The sequence below is a fragment of the Eumetopias jubatus genome, unplaced genomic scaffold (genome assembly GCF_037043125.1).
Source record: "Eumetopias jubatus isolate StellerSeaLion01/CBP00866 unplaced genomic scaffold, mEumJub1_p1.0 scaffold_17, whole genome shotgun sequence".
NCBI lineage: Eukaryota > Metazoa > Chordata > Mammalia > Carnivora > Otariidae > Eumetopias > Eumetopias jubatus.
Window position 1 is genome coordinate 27,302,041 of NW_028274823.1, and position 20,644 is coordinate 27,322,684.

The window sequence follows — 20,644 nt, forward strand, 5'->3', positions numbered from 1 at the left end:
GAAAGGCAAAGGTGCTGAGCACCTGCAAGGGGAAAGGAGCACGCTACGGTAGAGGGGTGGTTAAAAGGCAGGCTGGGAGCGCATTTGGTGGTTGACTGGTAGGGGTGGTGATTGCAGGGCCTGCCTCGAGGGTCTGCACTGGGGGTGGGGCAGGGAGGCGAGGGGCGGCATACTCACTGTCTCCTGGGCCTCTGGACTCCAGGACTTGGGCACTCCCACAACCAGCTCCCCAGGCCAGCTCTCCCAAGGCCCCACCCCGGGGCGAGCAGGCCTGATCTCCGGAGGGGCGGGCTTCCCGAGCCTGCACCAGGTGGTGCCAGCCAACTCCACCCGCTGGGGGATGCAGGAACCCGCCACTGCTGCCTGGAGCTTCCAACGCAGTCTGATCAGGCCTCACATGGCGCTCTGGCCCTACTGGGCCCAGTGTCATCTCGGTTGTCTTTAGTCTCTCCAACCAGGAAGAGGCTATTACTATTCATTAGTATCTTCCTTTATTGCTCCACTGTGGCTTTCATTTTACAAACCTCGTATTGAGACTTAAATGAACACCCATATGATTTTTGCCCCTTTGGGGAATGAAATTATCTTTTCTCAATCTTTTTTTTTTTTTATTGAAGTCTAGTTGACATACAATGTTACCTAAGTCTCAGGTGTACAAAATAGTGATTCCACAATTCCATACATTCCACAATGCTCACCACAAGCATAGTTGCCATCTGCCACCTTATTACATTACTGACTACATTCCCTATACTGTACTTTTCATCCCCATGACTTATTCATTTTATAACTGTAAGTTTGTACCTCTTAATCCCCTTCACCAATTTTGCCCATCCCTGCCCCTGCAACCACCAATTTGTATTTATTAGTCTGTTTTTTTAGATCCCACACATAAGTGAATTATGTGATATTTGTCTTTCTCTGCCTGGCTTATTTCACTTGGCATAATACCCCCTGGGTCCATCATGTTGTCCCAAATAGCAAGATCTCATTCTTGTCTATGGCTGTGTAATATTCTATTATATAAATATGAAATTGTATATTATTGTGTGTGTGTATACACATACATATACACCACCTCTTCTTTATCCATCATCTATTGATGGACACTTAGGTTGCTTCCGTATCTTTGCTACTGTAAATCATGCTGCAATAAACATAGGGGTACATGTACCTTTTCAAATTAGTTTTCATTTTGGGGGGGTAAATAACCAGCAATGGAATTACTAGATCACATGGTAGTTCTATTTTTAATTTTCTGAGGAACCCCCATACTGTTTTCCACAGTGACTGCACCAGTTTGTATTCTCACCAACAGGGTGAGGGTTTCCTTTTCTCCACATCCTTACCAACACTTGTTATTTCTTGTCCTTTTGATTTTATTTTAGTCATTCTGACTGGTGTGAGGTGGTATCTCACTGTGGTTTTGATTTGCATTTTCCTGATGATGAGTGATCATGAGCATCTTTTCATGTGTCTGTTGGCCATCTGTACATCTTCTTTGGAGAAATGTCTGTTCAGGTCCTCTGCCCATTTTTTACACAAATTATTTATTCTCAATCCATTTTTAAAGTCAGGTTTAGGGCGCCTGGGTGGCTCAGACGGTTAAGCGTCTGCCTTCAGCTCAGGTCATGATCCCAGGTTTCTGGGATCAAGGCCCACATCGGGCTCCTGGCTGGGCGAGGAGTCTTGCTTCTCCGTCTCCCTTTGCCTCTCTGCTCATGCTCTCTCTCTCTGTATCTCTGTGTCTCAAATGAATAAATAAAATCTTAAAAAAAAAAAGTTAGGTTTATTGAGATATAATTTACATTCAGGAAAATTCAACTTTCTCTAGTGTACAGTACATGAATTCTGACAAACGAATATATGACAATCGAGACTCTCTCATGCTGAAGTTTCTTTGTGCCCCTTTGTAGTAAATACCCATCCCCTCCCTCACCAGCTCCTAAACAACCACCGATCTATTCTCCCTCCTTACCCAGAATGCCATGGAATCATACGGTATGCATGTAGCAGTTCTGTCTGTTTTGAATTATATTTAGAAAAGCAACTCTGCTAAATTCATTTTTAACCTCTAGTAATTTCTAGTCAATTCACTTGTGTTTCCTAAGTATTGTCATTTCATCCCACAGAAAATTTTTTCTTCCACCCCTATATTGAAAAACATGGGTTTGAACTGCATGGTCCACTTTTATGTAGATTTTTTTCAGTAAGTACAGTACTATAAATATATCTTCTTTCCCTTGTAATCTTCTTAATAACATTTTGTTTTTTCTCCAGCTTGCTTTACTGTAAATACAGCATATAATACATATAACATATAAAATATGTATTTATTGACTGTTTATGTTATTGATAAAGCTTCCAGTCAATAAGAGGCTATTAGTAGTTAAGTTTTTGGGGAGTCAAAAGTTATACACATATACACACAGATTTTCAACTGTGCAGGTGTCAGTACCTCAACCCCGTGTTATATAAGGGTTCACTGTATTTGTCTATCTTATTTCCTTCTGTGGTTGTAACAAGCATTTCTATTCACTAGGATAGCAAGGAGATATGGATATCTAAATGGGACATTTACTATATTACACTCATTTTTCAATCTCATCTGCTAATAACAATCTTCTCTGATGTCAATTAATTGTTAAATATTAATAGAAGGTGTTATATTTTAATATTTTTAACAAGTTAAACCCATTAAAACAATCCTTGTTGGAATATTTTTATAGCTTAGAATATTTCCAACTATTAAGTATGTAAAAATGTGTGTTTCTATAGCTATCAGTTTCTTGGCAATTGTATAATGGCAAAAACACTCTTAAATATTAGTTTTCAAAATACGGTCTCCATAAATTAGTTCCTTTAGGAAAGCAGTCACTTTCTCACTCATTGGTAAAATGCTATCTTTATCTGGAAGGCACAGATTAATGGGAGTTAAGGAAAGGGCTTTAATGTTTTCCACTTGTTCAGTATACTTGCTTAATATATTATCTTCAATTTATGGGTATTCACAAGAATCATCTCATAAACCTAAAATCCACATAACCACACATGGATAAACCACAATAAAGCAAACCACCATCAACTTTAATTGAGTGATTTCCAGTTTTCCATCAGGTATCTAGTGTACAGAGCTGATTCTGGACCAGATTGCTTGTAGCCATCATTCATTCTGATTGATCAGTGCACCAGCCACAGGGGTTTTTGTGCTTTTAAGATCACCCATTCTAAATGACAGGCATGCTGTATAGATCAGTATGCTATGTAGACCAAATTAGAGCTCTCATATCAAGTCATATTTTAACTATTAGCAAAAGCTAAGTAAACATACACAGAAATTTTCATTATTTTCTTCCCTTACCTCCAAGGATGGCCTTGTGCATACCTCCACATATCCCACCTTGGAAGCTACAATTACAGAATGGTCCAGAAAGGCAGATTGTGGTTCAGTACACAGACAATCTTTAAAGAAGTAGAGCTTTCCAAAATGGCCAGCATCTCTAAGTAAAGGATTCCCCAACTGGAAGCATTCAAGCAGAAGCCAAATGACCAGCTAGATGTTTACTTGCTAGAGATGCAGTGGCAGGGGTAAATACATTGGATTCAGTTACTTTCAAGATCCTTTTTTTTGTATTGCATTAAATACTAGAAATGACAAGTAGCACCCATGTTTCTATTTATAAGTAAAGTAACAGATTAAATTGAGAGCTAGACTAGTACTCAAAAGACCTATCACCAAACTCAGTAACTTTGGGTAAGTTATGTGATGTCCCTCACTATGTTTTCTCATCTGTAAAACATGGGGCCAGAATTCAGTCATTTTTGAGGCCTGATACAGAGCTAAGATTCTGGGATTCTATGATTCTTTCTTCTTCACCAAATATTCTATGTTGGTTCTTTAGAAAGAACTCTTCAGAAAGAAAATTTTTTCTTTTCTTTTTTTTTTTTTTTAGTTTTAATTAGAAATTGAAGTTAATTTTTTCAAATGTCTTTTTGGTGTATGTTACAGTGATATATGATTTAATGTTTCTTATTAATGTAAGATAATGTGTTTTGCAGCTGTTACATCAACTTTGCAATTCTGGAATTATTTTAGCAATTCTTCAAAAATATTTCTCTATTCAATTTTTCTGAGATTTTATTAGGATTTTTCATCTATGTTAATGAATAAGAATCTCCTAAATTTTCTTATGTTATTTTGCTTTTAATTTTTAAAAATGATAAATAAAATCTTTAAAAGATTTTAAAAATGGGGCACCTGGGTGGCTCAGTCGGCTAAGCATCTACCTCTGGCTAAGGTCATGATCTCAGGATCCTGGGATTGAGTGTGCTCCCTGCTCAGCAAGGAGTCTGCTTCTCCCTCTGTCCCTACCCTCAACTCACTCGCATGCATGTGCTATCATGCTCTCTTGCTCTCAAATGAATAAATAAATATTCAAAAAAAAAAAAAGAAAGTCATAGGTGCACCTGGCTGGCCCAGTCAGTAGAGCATGTAACTCTTAACCTCGGGGTTGTAAGTTTAAGCCCCATGTTGGGTGTAGTGATTACTTAAAAATAAAATCTTTAAATAAATAAAAATAAAAATGAAAGTCATATTTACTTCAGCAAATGAACTGGGTATCTTACCACTGTTTTCTATACTTTGGGAGTATATGGAAGTTCTTTGACAGTTTAGAAAATTCTCAGGAAAGCTATCACAGGCAAATGACTTTTTTTTTTAATTTTTAAGTAAGCTCTAGGCCCAACATGGGGCTCAAACTCACAACCCCAAGATCAAGAGTCACATGCTCTTCCGACTGAGCCGGCCAGGTCCCCCTGGACATATTCTCTTTTAAATATCAGTTTTGTGATATTATATCTTCAAAGGAGGTGGACATTTTGATACTTGTAATTAAATTTTTAGAATCAAGCTGACAGATCATGCTTTTAAAATCTAAGTGATTTATTATCTCCATTTCAATTATAAATTTACTAATCTGTACTTTTAGATTGAGCTGACACTTTACCAATTTAACTTCTTTTTTAAGATTTTATTTTTAAGTAATCTCCACACCCAACGTGGGGCTTGAACTTACAACCCCAAGATCAAGAGTCACATGCTTCACCAACTGAGCCAGCCAAGTGACCCAATACTTTACCAATTTAATCTGTAAGAACCAATTAATGATATCACATATTTTTTCAAATTTTTATCACTCATGCTTGGCTTTCTTATTCTATTTTGATTTCTTCCCTAAGTTCTAACCACAAACCCCTTAAAAAAAGAAAACACCCTTTTCCCTATAGAGATTTAAAGCACGATTTTTTTTCTTTATAGTACTGCTTTAAAATATTGCTGTATTATCACATAAATTTTCTTGCACAGAATTTGAATTTTCACTATTTTAAAAATATTATCCTTCAACATATTCTCTACAACCCAGACGTTATTTAAAGAAGTATTTTTTATTTCCATGTTTGATCACCATTTAATTCTATCTAGCCCATTTATTTCTACAAGAGATATAGTATCAAATTATGTATACATTTCTGACTATTCATGCATTTCTGACTATTTTTCTTCCATGTTTTTTGGCATTCTATTCTTTAAAATGACTAAATTTAGTACTACTAGGTTTTCATTATTTAATGTAAATTTTATATTTACCATTAAAATTTTGTGGTGAAATTTGTTTTATCAGTTATAACGTAAGCAATCACTGCTACTTTAATATTTGTTCCAGCATGATGAGGAAAACTTAGACAATACCTTTATTTTAATTTTTAATTTTTTTACAAATGTCATGTTAGGTATTTCTTTGCATCTTGTATACTTGGATGATTGAACTTTTTGTTTTCTAAATTGATGACGCTTTTAAAAAAATCAGTCCTTGGATTTTCTAAGCAGATAATCCTACAATATGATAATAATTTTGTCTCTTTGTTGCTAATAGCTATACTTATTTTTTTTTAAGATTTTATTTATTTATTCATTTGACAGAAAGAGAGCACAAGCAGGGTGAGCCACAGACAGGGGGAGAGGGAGAAGCAGGCTTCCCCACTGAGCAGGGAGCCTGACACGGGACTCGATCCCAGGACCCTGGGATTGTAACCTGCGCTGAAGGCAGATGCTTAACTGACTGAGCCACCCAGGCGCCCCATTAGCTATACTTATTTTTAACTTCTGCACTAGACATGGCCTCCAGCAAAATGCTGAACAGCAACAGTGATAGTAATGTTTGCTAACATTTGCTGTCAATTGCTAACATGTGCTGTCAATTTGCTAACATTTGTTGTCAATATTGGTCCACTACAGTTCCAGAAGTTTCCAGACCCTTCTTTTTGAAGGTGAATTGAGCCCATTTACATTTAATAAGTGTAATGAGAGTTTATAAAAGGAATGCATAACTGAATTCCTTCATACCTAGTTTTTTCTTTTACCTTAAGTTAATGTGTATAGGCATAATTAGGTTGTATTTATCTACAATACAATCTAATATGATTAGTCGACTTGATGATATACAATATGAATTAAATTGGACTCTTATTTGCTTTTTTCTTTCACTGAAAACACCATTTTCTTATGTCAGCTTTCTCCTAATTCTTTAGTGATAAGAAATGACCTAGAACACAATGGAGTCCCATTTAAAATTCAAACAAAAACATTCAAAGGTAATGTCTTTTAGCAAGATAAATTAAATGAACATGGGCAAATAACTGAAAACATAAGGTTTTCACCATGGCACAACCCTACACTGCAATCATTCCTGGTAATTCAACTGCCTTTGCATTTGGCAATAATGTTCTACAAGTGAATCTGCTGATGACTAGCAAAATTACAAAATGAACCCAAGGCCAACTAATCAAGAGTCACAACAAAGAAACTAGGAATGCAGGTCAAGGCAGGAGGTTGCAGCAGGCCAGATATGATACCATTTGCCTAATTTTCATTTAGGAATTTGCTACAATGAATAAAATAAATATCTCCTCTGAGTTAATAGAAAAGAACAGATATTACCTATCACCATTCTGTGACCATGAAATTTCCTGAATGTATGATTAAAAGAAAAAAAGTCTTTAAAAAGAATATTAATCATTCCTGTTTTCACAATAGAAGTCGTATTTCTGAATTTAAAACATTATTCAGCATTTGCTTAAGAATCACAGTTAGATGATATAGCTCTTGACATATATAAAAGTTCTATGGAAAAAACTAAGACCTCTTTAATTTTGCTTTTACATCAAACTAAACAAGAGCATTTAAAAATTCACTAAGAGCATGGGTTAGTCTGCTTCGAGAAGTACTTCCAAAATTCAACCACCTAGCTTCTCTTCAGGAGAAACTGCACACCATCATAAATCTTTTCTAACTTAACTTTTGGAGAAGAAAATGGAAAATCAAACCCATAGGACAGTAGCTGAATAAAATATTTCCTTCTCAGTGTCAGGCAAAGAAGTGCTTTTCCCTCTTACAAGCTGCTCTATTTCAACAGATGATTCAACTGGTCCTGTAGATCAGAAGACTGCTCAACACTAGAAATTAGAACAGAGGTAAAGTTTATCTGACATGAGCAATAAAAATCTCTTGGTACAATTTGTACTTTAATGCATAAATACTTCTGAAGCTAAATCAAAATTTATATTGGTCCACTACAGTTCCAGAAGTTTAAACTATGAAAAAAAGGTTTGTAAAGCCAATTAGTGTAACCAATATTGTAAGGGACAGATTTAATCCACTCAAAAAAACAAGACTGCTTAACGACTTTAGCACATTTGCTTAATGAATATTACCAACATGTAAGGTTTTTCTATTCCTTAAGTTAGGCATCTACACCCTATAATTTTTAGAAAGCCTTTACTAGCAGTGAATTAACTTACTGCATGCCTTTGAAATATACAGTTGACCCTTGTACAACATGAAGGTTACAGGCGCTGACGCCCCACACAGTCAAAATCTGTGTATAACCTAACTCCCCCAAAACTTTACTAATAGCCTACTGTTGACCAGGAGCCTTACAGATAACAGAAACAGCCAATTCACACATATTTACATAATTTGTATGTTATATGTATTATATACTACACTCTTAAACTAAGCTAGAGGAAAAAATGTTAAGAAAATCATAAGGAAGAGAAAATACATTTGCAATACTATACTGCATTTATAAAAAAAAAAACCTGTGTATAAGTGGAACCGTGTAGTTCAAACTTTTATTGTTCAAGGGTCAACTGTACTGTTTTCTTTATATCCCAAATGAGCTATCCCAGAGTATATGTCAATTTAAGGGCATATATCAGCTACAGTTTCACATTGATTCTAGGCCCAAAAGTATAATTCCCTGTAGCCTGCTTCAGTTGGTCCCCCGACTCCCCTACCTTTGGGGTTACTTACTTCTTCTGAATAGCTTCTTGCCTAAATCAGAAAGGGAAAGAGGAAAATAAAGATAAAAAAATCTCAGAAAACTAGTGCGACTTATGGTTAGATATTTGCAGGCAGAACAAATTTCCGGCTTATGTCACGTTCTGTATTTCTGTCCATTCTAGCTTAAGACTGTGCTCTTGAAGCTCTGTTCACTATCTGAGTGCAGAGTTGCTAAGAAGATGGACTCTAAACCTGAAGAACTAATGATACTCTATCAGACTGAGGGAGGCAGTACCACAAACTATGCATGGCTCACATTCAGCTTGGGTACGTGGAATCTAATGGTCACACACCTGATATGCACATACCCCAAGAATGAACATTTAGCTGTTTAAATATCAAGAGTTAAATTCTCAATCATACATTTCCAATAGGTACATAAGTCATATCAACTATATAAGATATAAAGCAAAATGAAATACAATGAAAAGCTAATTATAATTGTATTCAAAATTATAACAGAGAAAGGGTTCTCTGTATTTCAGAATCTCCTGGATCATTTCTACGTAGCTAGGGCTGGGTTAAATGGGGGAACTAGAGGATACAGGTCACAGTTACACTTGATTCCCTAGTGAAAGCGCAGACTCCCCAGGAGAGACCTTGGGCACAGGTTGTCAACAAATATTGATTAAGTGTCTACTCAGTGCCGAGCACTGTGCGAGCATGGTCCTGGCATGGGCCCTGCCCTCCTGCGGTTCATAGTCTCTCCCTCTAAGGAGCCCCCAAATGAACACAGAGAGGCTCACAAAAGGCAGTCCCTGCTCTTGATCTCACCCATACTCCAGCTTCTGCAGTCACCGCCATCTTTTCCAGAAGGAGCTCCTTCTTGACTAACCCCACCTTTACTCCCAACTCCTGCCTTCACAGGAAAGTGTGCTGAAGCACAAAGGCAAGAGGGGGCAGCCTGCGGAATGTGACTTTGCAGCAAGCCGGCACTGCAGAAGGCATACTCACTGGTATTGAAGGTGTGTTGTTATTATCGCCATTTTCCTTAAACTCTGCATTAAAACAAAACAAAACAAAAAAAACAGACAAAGAGAACATTCCACTTCCCTGTAGCCACACAAATTATGTAAATAAAACCCAAATCACAAAAGAAATTGTTTCTTACATCTTCTGAGTGCAAGATGGCATCTTCCTGCAGGACCATGTTTCGAGCTGCCTGACCTAGCAGCTGGAAGACAAAAATAAAGTGGTAATGATCAAAATCTGCAAACTTCCTGTAATCTCTCTGCAGCTGTTATACTACCACCCTCTCTCCTCCCCTCCCCCATACAACCACAAATGCTCCAAATTTAACAGAGGATAATCTTCTATTTGTTCACGTTGAAAATCCAAATTCAGTGTCACTGTGGCGGTGCTGGCATGGGCTCAACATCTGCTCCAAAGGCTACTTTTTGAGAAATCAAGGGCTCCGGAACTGCAGAGTTAGGAGGCAAGAGGAGATCGAGAGAGGTTTCTGGCCTACGGTCACACCCGGCTCCTGGCAGACATTAAAGTCCAACCATGGAAGGGGAGTTACTGTGTGTCCTACCCATTGTCCCTGTTCCCTTGGGTCAGAGAGATTCTGATGAAAAGGGGACCGATGACCTCATATTTACCAGGAATACCGTCACTGCTACAGCCCCCAGATAATCTCCCCTGCGGCAACTGTTTATTTTCATTTATAAAAATTTACGTGCTTCTCATGTTGAGACAGTAAAATAAGACCTTCCATCCCTGTCCCTTCCCTTCCCCATTCTCTCTCCCCTATGCATAAATATTTTTTTAGGGGCACCTGATTGGCTCAGGCAGTACAGCATGTGACTCTTGATCTCAGGGTCTTGAGTTCAAGCCCCACGTTGGGCATGGAGCCTACTTAATTAAAAATAAATAAATAACTTACCTTTCCATTGTGTCTTTTTAAAAGTGGCCATACATATATAATCTGCCCCCCCTTACCTAAAATGTAAGCTACTACCTGCACTCTTCCACACCACACGCTGCTATTTTCACTTGACAAGATATGCTGAAATAGATTGCAGTAAATACTGAATCTGCACATTGCTGTCTTATGGCTGCAGAGCACTGTGCTGTATAGATGTCCCTGTAAGATAATTCAACCAGACTTTGGGGCTATTTGCAGTCTTTGCTATTAGAGGTAGTGCTACAAAAAAATACCTTATATATCTTTGTGTCTTTTTGCTAGCATATCTTTGGGATAGACTCACAGAATTATGACTATGATTGCTGGATGAGAGGGTCTTACTGGGGTTATACCATTCCATATTCCCACCCACAATGTATCAGAGTGCCTATTTCCTCCTTGTGGCCACTTTTAAGTGGCAAACTCCAAAGTCCTATAGATGGGAGATGGTGACTGACAAACTGATGGCAGAAAGAAAAGGTTCCAAAAGAATCTTCCTCATGCATTAATTCAGTTAACAAATATTTATTCAGTGCTGACAGTATGCCAGGAAGAGACACAACCCCTGTCTTCACAGGGCTCACAATCTGGTGTTACAAAGAGGACACAGGCACTACAATCCTTGTGGTAACTTCCGATGGGGAAGCACCAGATGACCAGGCAGCATGGGGAGTCGGGTGTCTGCCCCATTACAGGGGCAGGTGTTCAGGGAGGGCTTCCGAAAAGAAGTGACTTCTAGCAGACACCTAAAGATTGGGCATGATCAGATTTACTGTTTTAGAAGCGTGGCAAGCAGAATGGACTGGAGCAGGAACTGAAGGCAGAGACTGGTTGGGAGAACACTGCCATAGTCTAGGCAAGCAATGAAAGTGGCCTGAGCCACAGGAGTGGCCGTTAAAAAGGGGGGTAGGGGTGGGTGATCATTTCAAAGATAGACTCAAGGAGACTCGTGATTCCTGGAATGCAGGAGCTGTTGCAATGCTGGGCCAAGGCCCTGCTTTGATGACAGATGTATCCATTGGCATTCTGCATCATTTTCTTGCATAAACCAACCACACACATCACATATCATCTAAGATGTCTGGGTTGGGTTTCTTTAAAGCAGAACAACATCTTGAGTATTTCCCCCTAGGCTTTTACTATTGCTTTGCTCATAAGTAAGTCAATAGCAATCTTAGCTCCTCATCTTCAACAGGTACTGTTACTACGTTGTTATTTGTTCGCTCCTCGTCTTCAACAAGATTTTTCAACTTTGTTTTCATAGCAATACCAACCCTCTTTGTGTTTTCATTCTAGTTCATCATTGTCCATATTATTGCATTAAGTAATGTAGTTAAAATAGCAAGCATAAACACAGGTGTAAGGTAAAACACAATGGACCCTAAAAAAAAAAAAAAAAACCAACCCACACACAACAGACCCTTTACTCAGCACACAACTCGACTGGAGGTGCATGGGGGTCACATGCATTCATTGTGCTGTGGGCACAAGGTTGGCATGCTCTTCCCCACTTGGTGCTCCAGCCATACTGGCCTCCTTGCACACCCTGTCCACATTCCCATCTCAAGGCCTGTGCATTTGCCATTTCTTCTACTTGGAGCACTCTGCCTCCAGACGTCCATGTGGCCTGCTCTCTCACTTCATTCAAGTGTCTGCCTCAATGTCCCCTCATTAGAGGGCCCTTCCCTGACCACCCTATTTAAGGAAAACCCTTTCATCACTCTCTACTCCCAGCTTAGTTTTTCTTCATGATATTTACTACCACCTGACTTTTTGTTTCATTTGTTTGTCTGTCTCTTCACTAAAATGTAAGCTCCCTAAGTACGGGGACCTAGTTTTGTGTACCATCCTCTCCCTTATACCTAGAATAGTTCATGGCACATAGCAGACAATAAATATTTGTTAAATGAATCCCATGGAAGGAGAGCTTTACACATGGAAATTGTCAGCTAATCAAACAAAACAGCCACATGGAGATTGGTGAAAAGAGAAGCAATGTTCTACGGACTAAGAAGGATTCAAACTAAAAATCAGGCTCCCTGTCCACAATGAGACCAAGAGCTTCCTTTCCTTCAGGACTAACCCCAGGGAGGTGCCCTGTGGCTTTGGGACAATTTGGGGCACACCAATAACAACTCAAAAAGCTGGAGAAGAGGAAGCCTGTGTGGCTCAGTCAGTTAAGTGTCTGCCTTTAGCTCGGGTCATGATCCCAGGGTCCTGGAATCAAGCCCCAGGTTGGGCTCCCTGCTCAGCAGGAGCCTGCTTCCCCCTCTGCCTGCCACTCCCCCTCCGTGTGCGTGCGCGCAGCTCTCTCTCTCTCTCTCTCTCTGACAAATAAATAAATAAAATCTTTGAAAAAAGAAAAGCTTGAACAAAGATTATCTGACCATAGAGTTGAGGGTCCGTATCTGGGCTCTCTCTTCTGTTCCATTAGTCTATATGTCTGTTTTTGTGCCAGTACCATGCTGTCTTAGCGATCACTTCTTTGTAATATAGCTTGAAATCAGGCAACGTGATGCCCCCAACTTTGATTTTCTTTTTCAACATTTCCTTGGCAATTCAGGGTCTTTTCTGATCCCATACAAATTTTAGGATTGTTTTTCCAGCACTTTGAAAAATGTCATTGAAAAATTTTCATCATCATTAGCCATCAGGGAAATTCAAATCAAAACCACATTGAGATACCACCTTACGCCAGTTAAAATGGCAAAAATTGACAAGGCAACAAACAACAAATGTTGGAAAGGTTGTGGAGAAAAGGGAACCCTCTTACACTGTTGGTGGGAATGCAAGTTGGTACAGCCACTTTGGAAAACAGTGTGGAGGATCCTCAAAAAATTAAAAATAGAACTACCCTATGACCCAGCAATTGCACTACTGGGTATTTACCCCAAAGACACAGATGTAGTGAAAAGAAGGGCCATAGGCACCCCAATGTTCATAGCAGCAATGTCCGCAATAGCCAAACTGTGGAAAGAGCCGAGATGCCCTACAACAGACGAATGGATAAAGAAGATGTGGTCCATATATACAATGGAATAGTACTCAGCCATCAGAAAGGATGAATACCCAACTTTTACATCAACATGGATGGGACTGGAGGAGATTATGCTAAGTGAAATAAGTCAAGCAGAGAAAGTCAATTATCACATGGTTTCACTTATCTGTGGAACATAAGGAATAACATGGAGGACATTAGGAGAAGGAAAGGAAAAATGAAGCGGGGGGAATCGGAGGAAGAGATGAACCATGAGAGACTGTGGACTCTGAGAAGCAAACTGAGGGTTTTAGAGGGGAGGGGGGGTGGAAGTATGGGTTAGCCGGGTGATGGGAATTAAGGAGGGCACGTACTGCATGGAGCACCACGTGTTATATGAAAACAATGAATCATGGATCACTACATCAAAAACTAATGATGTATTGTATGGTGACTAACATAATAAAATTAAATTGAATTAAAAATAAATAAAAGAAAAAAAGAAAAGCTTGGGGCACCTGGGTGGCTCAGCCTGTTAAGTGTCTGCCTTTACCTCAGATTATGATCCTGGGGTCCCGGGATCGAGCCCCATGTCAGGCTCCCTGCTCAGGTGGGGAGCCTGCTTCTCCCTCTCCCTCTGCCCCCCGCAAATAAATAAATTTTTTTTAAAAAGCTGGAGAAGAAAGTCTAAGGAATAGAAAGAAAGTATACCCTCCTGGAGAAGACAATTGCCACTAGACCCCAAAAAACCAGAAGCAGACACTGTTGTGTGAAATAAACTGTTAACACTCGAGACATTTTTTCTCTAGGAGATTCAGCTCTCTGAACTCAGAACACTATCAAGAAAATGAAAGGGAAACTCACAGAATGGGAGAAAATATGTGCAAATAATATCTGATAACAGATTAACATTCAGAATATGTGAAGAACTCCGACAACAACAGAAGAACTCAACAACAAAAAGTCCAATTTGGACATGGACAATGGACCTTCATAGACATATCTCCAAAGATATATAAATGGCCAGTAAGAACAAGAACAATGCTCAACATCACTAGTGTCTGGGGAAATGCAAATCAAAACCACTTGGGGGTACCAGTTTATACCTATCAGGATGGCTATGATTAAAATGGAAGATGACAAATGTTGTCCATGATGTGAAGTATCTGGGACGCTGGTGCATTTGCTGGCAACGTAAAATGGTACACCCATTGTGCTAAACAGTACAGTGGTTCCTCAAAAAATTAAACATAGAATTACTGCAATTGCAACTGCAATTGCAATTCAGCAATTACCCAAAATAACTGGAAGCAGGGTCCCAAATAGGTATTTATATATAAATGTCTACTGCAGCATATTCACAAAGTCAAAAGGTGGAAACAACACAAATCTCCATCACCAAATGAATGGATAAACAAAATGTCGTATATACATACAATGGAATATTATTCAGTCTTAAAAAGGAATAAAGTACAGTACTGATATATGCTACAAAAAAAAAAAAAAGAAAATCAAAAAGACACTCCAAATAATCTAAAGTCTAGTAAAGGAAATGGCAAAAATACATAAGTAACTACAGGAAAAGTCAATATGGTATGTGATAAGTACCATGTAAGAGATCCAATAAAAAGACAAAAGTCAGAGAACTGAGAGATCATGTGTCAACCCTCCCAGAAAGTTGGAACAATTTCACTTTAACTCAATCCACACCATTTACTGAACAGCCAATCTAAATCTACTCCAGAAGAATCTCATGTGAAAAATACACAAGGAGGAAGAGAAAGGAGCAAGTGACATTAGGGCAGTCAATGGTGACACCATGGCTTTTGGGTCACTAAACCAGTTAGTATGAGAGGTGGTGCCCAAGATTATGAGCCTAGAACCAGTCTGCCTAGGTTTGAATCCTCGTTCTACTCCTTCCTTGCTACATTGTAACCTTGGAAAAATTAAATTCCCTCTTCCTATCTTCTATGTAAGAAACATATCTCCTCTATTAGTAAGTGCAAAGATTTAACAAATTAAGCTACATAAAACACAGCAGTGTCCCGCACGTAGTAGATGCTCAACAAAGTTAAGTTTATTAGAATGAATATGAATGTTCAGTACATACTGGTGGTTAACTATGAACACTATTTTTTTAAATTTATATATTTATACGTTGTTTCTCCTACAAAAAGACTGAAGGCAATTTATACCACACACATTTTTTTTTAAAAAATAGAAACAGAATCTAAAAGTCATTAAAAGGAGAAGGAAGTAAATGTGTCTACCACTAAAACTGATGTAAGGGGAACTTCTGTGCAACCAAGGCAAAAAGTGAAACACTTGCATTTGCATAATTCTTTTTTTTTAAGATTTTATTTATTTATTTGTCAGAGAGGGTGTGTGTGCACAGGCAGAAGGAGTGGCAGGCAGAGGGAGAAGCAGTCTCCCCGTTTGGCAAGGAGCCCTAAAGGGGACTCAATCCCATGACTCCAGCATCATGACCTGAGTGGAAGGCAGACGCTTAACTGATTGAGCCACCCAGGTGCCCCTCATTTGCATAATTCTTTTTTGTTTATTAACATATAACATATTATTTGTTTCAGGGTATTTGCAGAATTCTTATTTGGTAAAAGGCAACATAACAATTCCTCAAAAAGAGAAGAACTTTCCTCTGATACTGAATCCTAAAATGAGTATATCATGTGTGACCTCACACAAAACATACTTGGGATCACCAAATCAGTGACTTCAACAATAGTGTTATGGTAAATGCAAACACCTTCTTCATATGGTTATTTCTTGTAGTCACTACCAATACAAGCTAAGGACATAACATAAAAGATGATTCTGTAAAGACAATTCTACTGGATCCTAAACTAATCTGAATGAAGCTGCTATGAATACCCATATAGAAGTTCAAAAGCTTGTGGCCATATTATGCTTGTTACTGCAATTACATAGAGACTGATGAAATATGAGTTAAAAGAGAGAGTTGATATTATTATGAAAACTAAGTTGAAAATAAGCAATACTTGTTGAAGATGAGCACTAAGTCACACTGCCATTGAGTTAATTATGAGCAAGATAATGATCAAGTTCTACAGAAGAAGTTCACAAAGATCTAAAAAGACTTTGTATTCAGATTGTTTCTCAGGTGTATTCAAGATGTTGTTCCACTTTAAAGAAACCAAAACAGGAACTCTTAGATAATATGTTATGTATGTGGTCGGCTTACTAACAAAATGAGAGGCATGTTACCATTTCTCTTGGGTAAAAACCTAGGAGTGGAATGGCTCAGTCATCAGAACGATTTTGTTTGTCCATTCATTTGTCAACGGACATTTGGGTCGTTTCCAGTTTGACCCTATCACGGATAATGGGGTTATGCACATGTACAAGTCTTTGTGTGGACATATATTTTCATTTCTCGTGGGTGAATATCTAAGAGTACAATAAATACAACTTTTTTTGGAGACACGTTGTACATACATAAAGCTTTCTGGTGTGAAAAGCCATCCTATAACTCCATTCACGGAACCAGCTACAGAATGAAGGGGAAATCGGGGCAAAGGAGAAAGCTAATCCAATAAACAGAAAACCAAGATGTGACCAGAAAGACAAATCAGAAAAGAACAAATCCAAAGACGATGCACAAAAGTGTGAAAGGAATCTGGGATGTTGAGGGCAAAACCATGCGGAATTTGGGGGCCAGAAAAAAGGAACGCCATGAAAGAAATTATGAACTGGCTAGGACCACTATCTTATCCGCCGTCCTGCAGCAATCTCTGCTTTAAAGCAGATTCCCACAATCCCGTTTTTACCCCCCTCCCTATATCGCTAATCCCCCAGAGACTACACATCCCAGAATGCAACACGCGCCCTTCGCAAACGAGCTCTTCTCTCAGGGAGCGGCTCACAGCCTACAATTCCCAGGAGGTAATGCGATCCCCTTCTCACAGCTATGGAGGACTCGGGGCCCCGGGATATTGGGCCATAAAGTCCACTCCCAGCTCACCTCGGAGCTCCGGGAGCCTTTCAGCACCTGCTTGGTGAGCGCGATCACGTCCGTACCACAGGTGTTCACCTTCTCTGTGAGGAGCCCCTTCACAGACTGACCGAATCGCGCTTGCGAATCTGGTGTCCCAGTCGCCATCACCTCAACTAGTGAACGCCGCAGCCTGGGCAACGGCGAGTCGCTGGTGCCAAAAGGCGTCAAGGCGGAAGGAAGCGAGGCGGTGTCTCGTTACACCGTGGGAAAAGGAAGGGACGCATGCGCCCAGCGGAGGTTGACCCTTAGCTAACTTTAAATTCATTTAAAATATTCAGTTGATATCCTGAGGAAGATAGGGCCCAGGCAGACATCCCTGGAGCGGACAGAGGACAATTTCAGTAAATCTATGGGTTAGAATCAGAAAGCCTGGATTATAGTCCTACTTCTGCCATTTAGTTTTGTGACTGCAAATTACTCAAGCTTTGCGTCTTGCGTTCATCAGTAAGAAGTAATAATATTCACGTCTCCAAAGGGTTATGAGAACGAATTAAGACCATTCACTTCAATTTTAATAAAATTCCATTTAGTAAATATCAAACTGTGCTAGGCTGAGGGTAGAGAAAGAAAAGATACAGGCCTTGTCTCTGAGGAGCTCCCAGGCCATGTGATGAGCCATGTAAACAGCTAATAAATGGAGGAAATGCTCAACATCATTAGTAATTTTTTATGATAAATGATCTCTTTTTTCTATTAAAAGCAACCTGATCATCACCTTGGAAATGAATTAATACCGAAATGTTTCAGGTAGCTCTATTTCTTTTTTAGCTAATGCACAAGAGATGAGGATGGTGTTATATTGTAAATTTTGTTCAGAATAACGTGTACTCAGCATCAACATTACTTTCTCTCCAAGTGTCTAGATTCATGTCTCTTGCTTCTTTCATTTAATTCTTGTTCTTAATTTTATTGAGGTATAATTTATGTGCAATAACTATCTTCTTTTATAGTGTACACTTTGATTGGTGGGACAGATGCACACACCTGTGAACCACCACAATTAAGATACAGAACATTTTTATCATAAGTTTCTAAAGTGCCTATTTGCAGTCCATCTCTCCCTCACTCTAGGCAACAATCAACCGATCTGCTTCCTAACACTATAAACTAATTTGCATTTCTACAATGTTATATAATTGGAATAATACAGGAAGTATCCTTTTTGTCTAGCTTCTTTCAGCATAATGATTTTGAGAGTTATCCACATTGTAGTGTGTATCACTAGTCTGTTCCTTTTTATTGCTAAGAAATATACCATCATTTGTATATCTCATTTTGTTTATCCATTCACCTGTGGATAGACATTTGGGTTGTTTCTACTTTGGGGCTACTATAAATAAAGCTGCTATGGCATTCATATGCAAGTCCTTATGTGGGTTGTTTTCATTTATCTTGGATAATATCTAGGAGTGGAATGGCTGGGTCGTATAAGTGTTTAATTTTTCAAGAAACTGCCAGAGGTACCTGGGTGGCTCAGTTCGTTGGGCCTCCGGACTCTCGGTTTCAGCTCAAGTCATGATCTCGGAATCATGATCTCAGAGTCTTGGGATCAAGCCCTGTGTTGGGCTCCTGGCTCAGTGGGTTGTCTGCTGAAGATTCTCTCCCTCTCCCTCTGCCCTTCCCCCTTCTCAGTCTCTCTCTCTCTCTCTAAAATAATAAATAAATATATCTTAAAAAAAATAATAACTGCTGGGGCACCTGGGTGGCTCAGTCAGTTGAATGTCTGCCTTTAGCTCAGGTCATGATCCCAGAGTCCTAGGATCAGGCCCTGTGTTGGGCTCCCTGCTCAGTGGGGAGTCTGCTTCTCCCTCTCCCTCTGCCCCTCCCCCAGCTTGTGCTCTCTCTCTCAAATAAATAAATACAATCTTTTAAAAAAAACTGCCAAATCATTTACCAAAATTTTTACCATTTTATGTTCCCAATAGCAGTGTGGGAGACTCCAGTTGCTCCACACCCACAAATTTAGGAAGAGATTGCTATGTAGCCATGCTTGTGTGATCCCCTTCTCTTACATGTGGGCAGGACCTGTGTCTTGCTTCTAACCAATAGAATATGCATAGTTGTTGGGAGATACGTGATTGTGTATACATGATTATGTGATTACAAAGACCATAAGGCCCATCTTGCTGAAGTCTCTTTCCCTTTTGCTGGCTGCAAGAAAGCAAGTGGCCATGCTGGAGAACTCCACATAGCAAGGAACTGCTTCTAGTCACTGAGAAATGAGCCTCCAGCTGACAACCAGCAAAAATAAATTAATTAATTAAATAAATAAAAATGAAGCACTCAATTAAACATCCTAAAGGAACTGAATACTAGTAACAACCAGGCAAGTGGGGAAATAGATCCTTACCCAGTTGAGCCTCCAGATGAGAACCCAGCCCCAGTTCACACCTTGATTACAGCAGCCTTGTGAGACCCTAAGTAGATGGCCCAGAAAAGTTGTACTTGGATTCCTGACCCACAGGAACCATAAGATAATAAACATGTGTTGTTTTAAGCCACTGTTTGTGGTAATATTGTTATACAGAAATAGAAGACTAATATACCACCAGAACTTGTTTGAAATCTGTTCAATCAGTTAATGACAACTAACCTCAGTTAATCCCTTTTGCAAATCAAGCAATCAGGGTCACTTCTGAAAGTCAGTCATCCAGGAACTAATTCATGCCAATAATTACCCCTGAGAGTGCCAATCAATCAACAATAGTCTTACCCAAGTAACACTTCCATAGATAATATCAACCTTCTTATGTCCATCAATCCCTGAAGTCTATGCTTCCCCCAAACTCTATTATGATCAGCAGTCTACTCTGCTTAGAGAGACTCCCTGTTCTCCTTTATTATAATAATTATAATACAAATTCATTTTTGTCTTTCTATGTCATATATGGAGCTATTGTCTTATCATTTTTGATAATTCTAGAGGTTCCAGCAACATCATTTTGAAGACCCTCACTTGGCAGCATTCCAGGGACCCTCAGTTCTACAGGTGCACTTACTGGACTTGTATAAGATCACTAGGCCTGGATCTTTGTATTAAGTAATTAGACCTTTGGGTCTGGCAATGCACCATTTAGTTATGAAACCTAGGTCTTTGTATAAGGTTATAAGACCTTTTGTTTGGTGGTATATTGTTTGATAAATATTTTTGCCATTAATATGATAATTCTGCTGCTTGCCTTGCTTTTGTTGTTGTTTATCTCTCTGTGCAAAGCTATTTCACAAGGGATTTTGCCTTTTCCAGGATTATCTTGTTTCTTTTGAATGTATAAGGGAGTGTTCCACAGAGAATGGATGGAATCACAGGCACAATAGTTTCCCACCCAA

General features: G+C 39.1%; 2 protein-coding genes across 3 annotated transcripts in view; both read right to left on the bottom strand.

The window, feature by feature from the left end:
- Positions 1-2,979, bottom strand: part of AS3MT (arsenite methyltransferase) — a 28,456-nt gene extending 25,477 nt beyond the window's left edge. Inside the window, exon 1 of the mRNA XM_028098897.2 lies at positions 178-2,979. Within this exon, the coding sequence (XP_027954698.1) occupies positions 178-430 (253 nt within the window). The 5' untranslated portion in view covers positions 431-2,979. The remainder of the gene's footprint in view (positions 1-177) is intronic.
- Positions 1,690-17,464, bottom strand: BORCS7 (BLOC-1 related complex subunit 7). 2 transcript variants are annotated; one of them, XM_088019984.1, is made up of 5 exons: positions 17,285-17,444; positions 9,513-9,575; positions 9,356-9,399; positions 8,372-8,392; positions 1,690-1,768 (listed from the first exon to the last, which is right to left on the bottom strand). In XM_088019984.1, exons 1-5 carry the CDS (start codon positions 17,420-17,422, stop codon positions 1,750-1,752), a joined length of 285 nt encoding a protein of 94 aa, XP_087876110.1. In that variant the 5' UTR covers positions 17,423-17,444; the 3' UTR covers positions 1,690-1,749. The 2 variants fall into 2 exon arrangements, with proteins under 2 accessions (XP_087876110.1, XP_027954275.2); XM_028098474.2 differs by lacking the exon at positions 1,690-1,768 and adding an exon at positions 3,067-7,512 and having other exon boundaries at positions 17,285-17,464.
- Between the last annotated feature and the right edge of the window lie 3,180 nt (positions 17,465-20,644).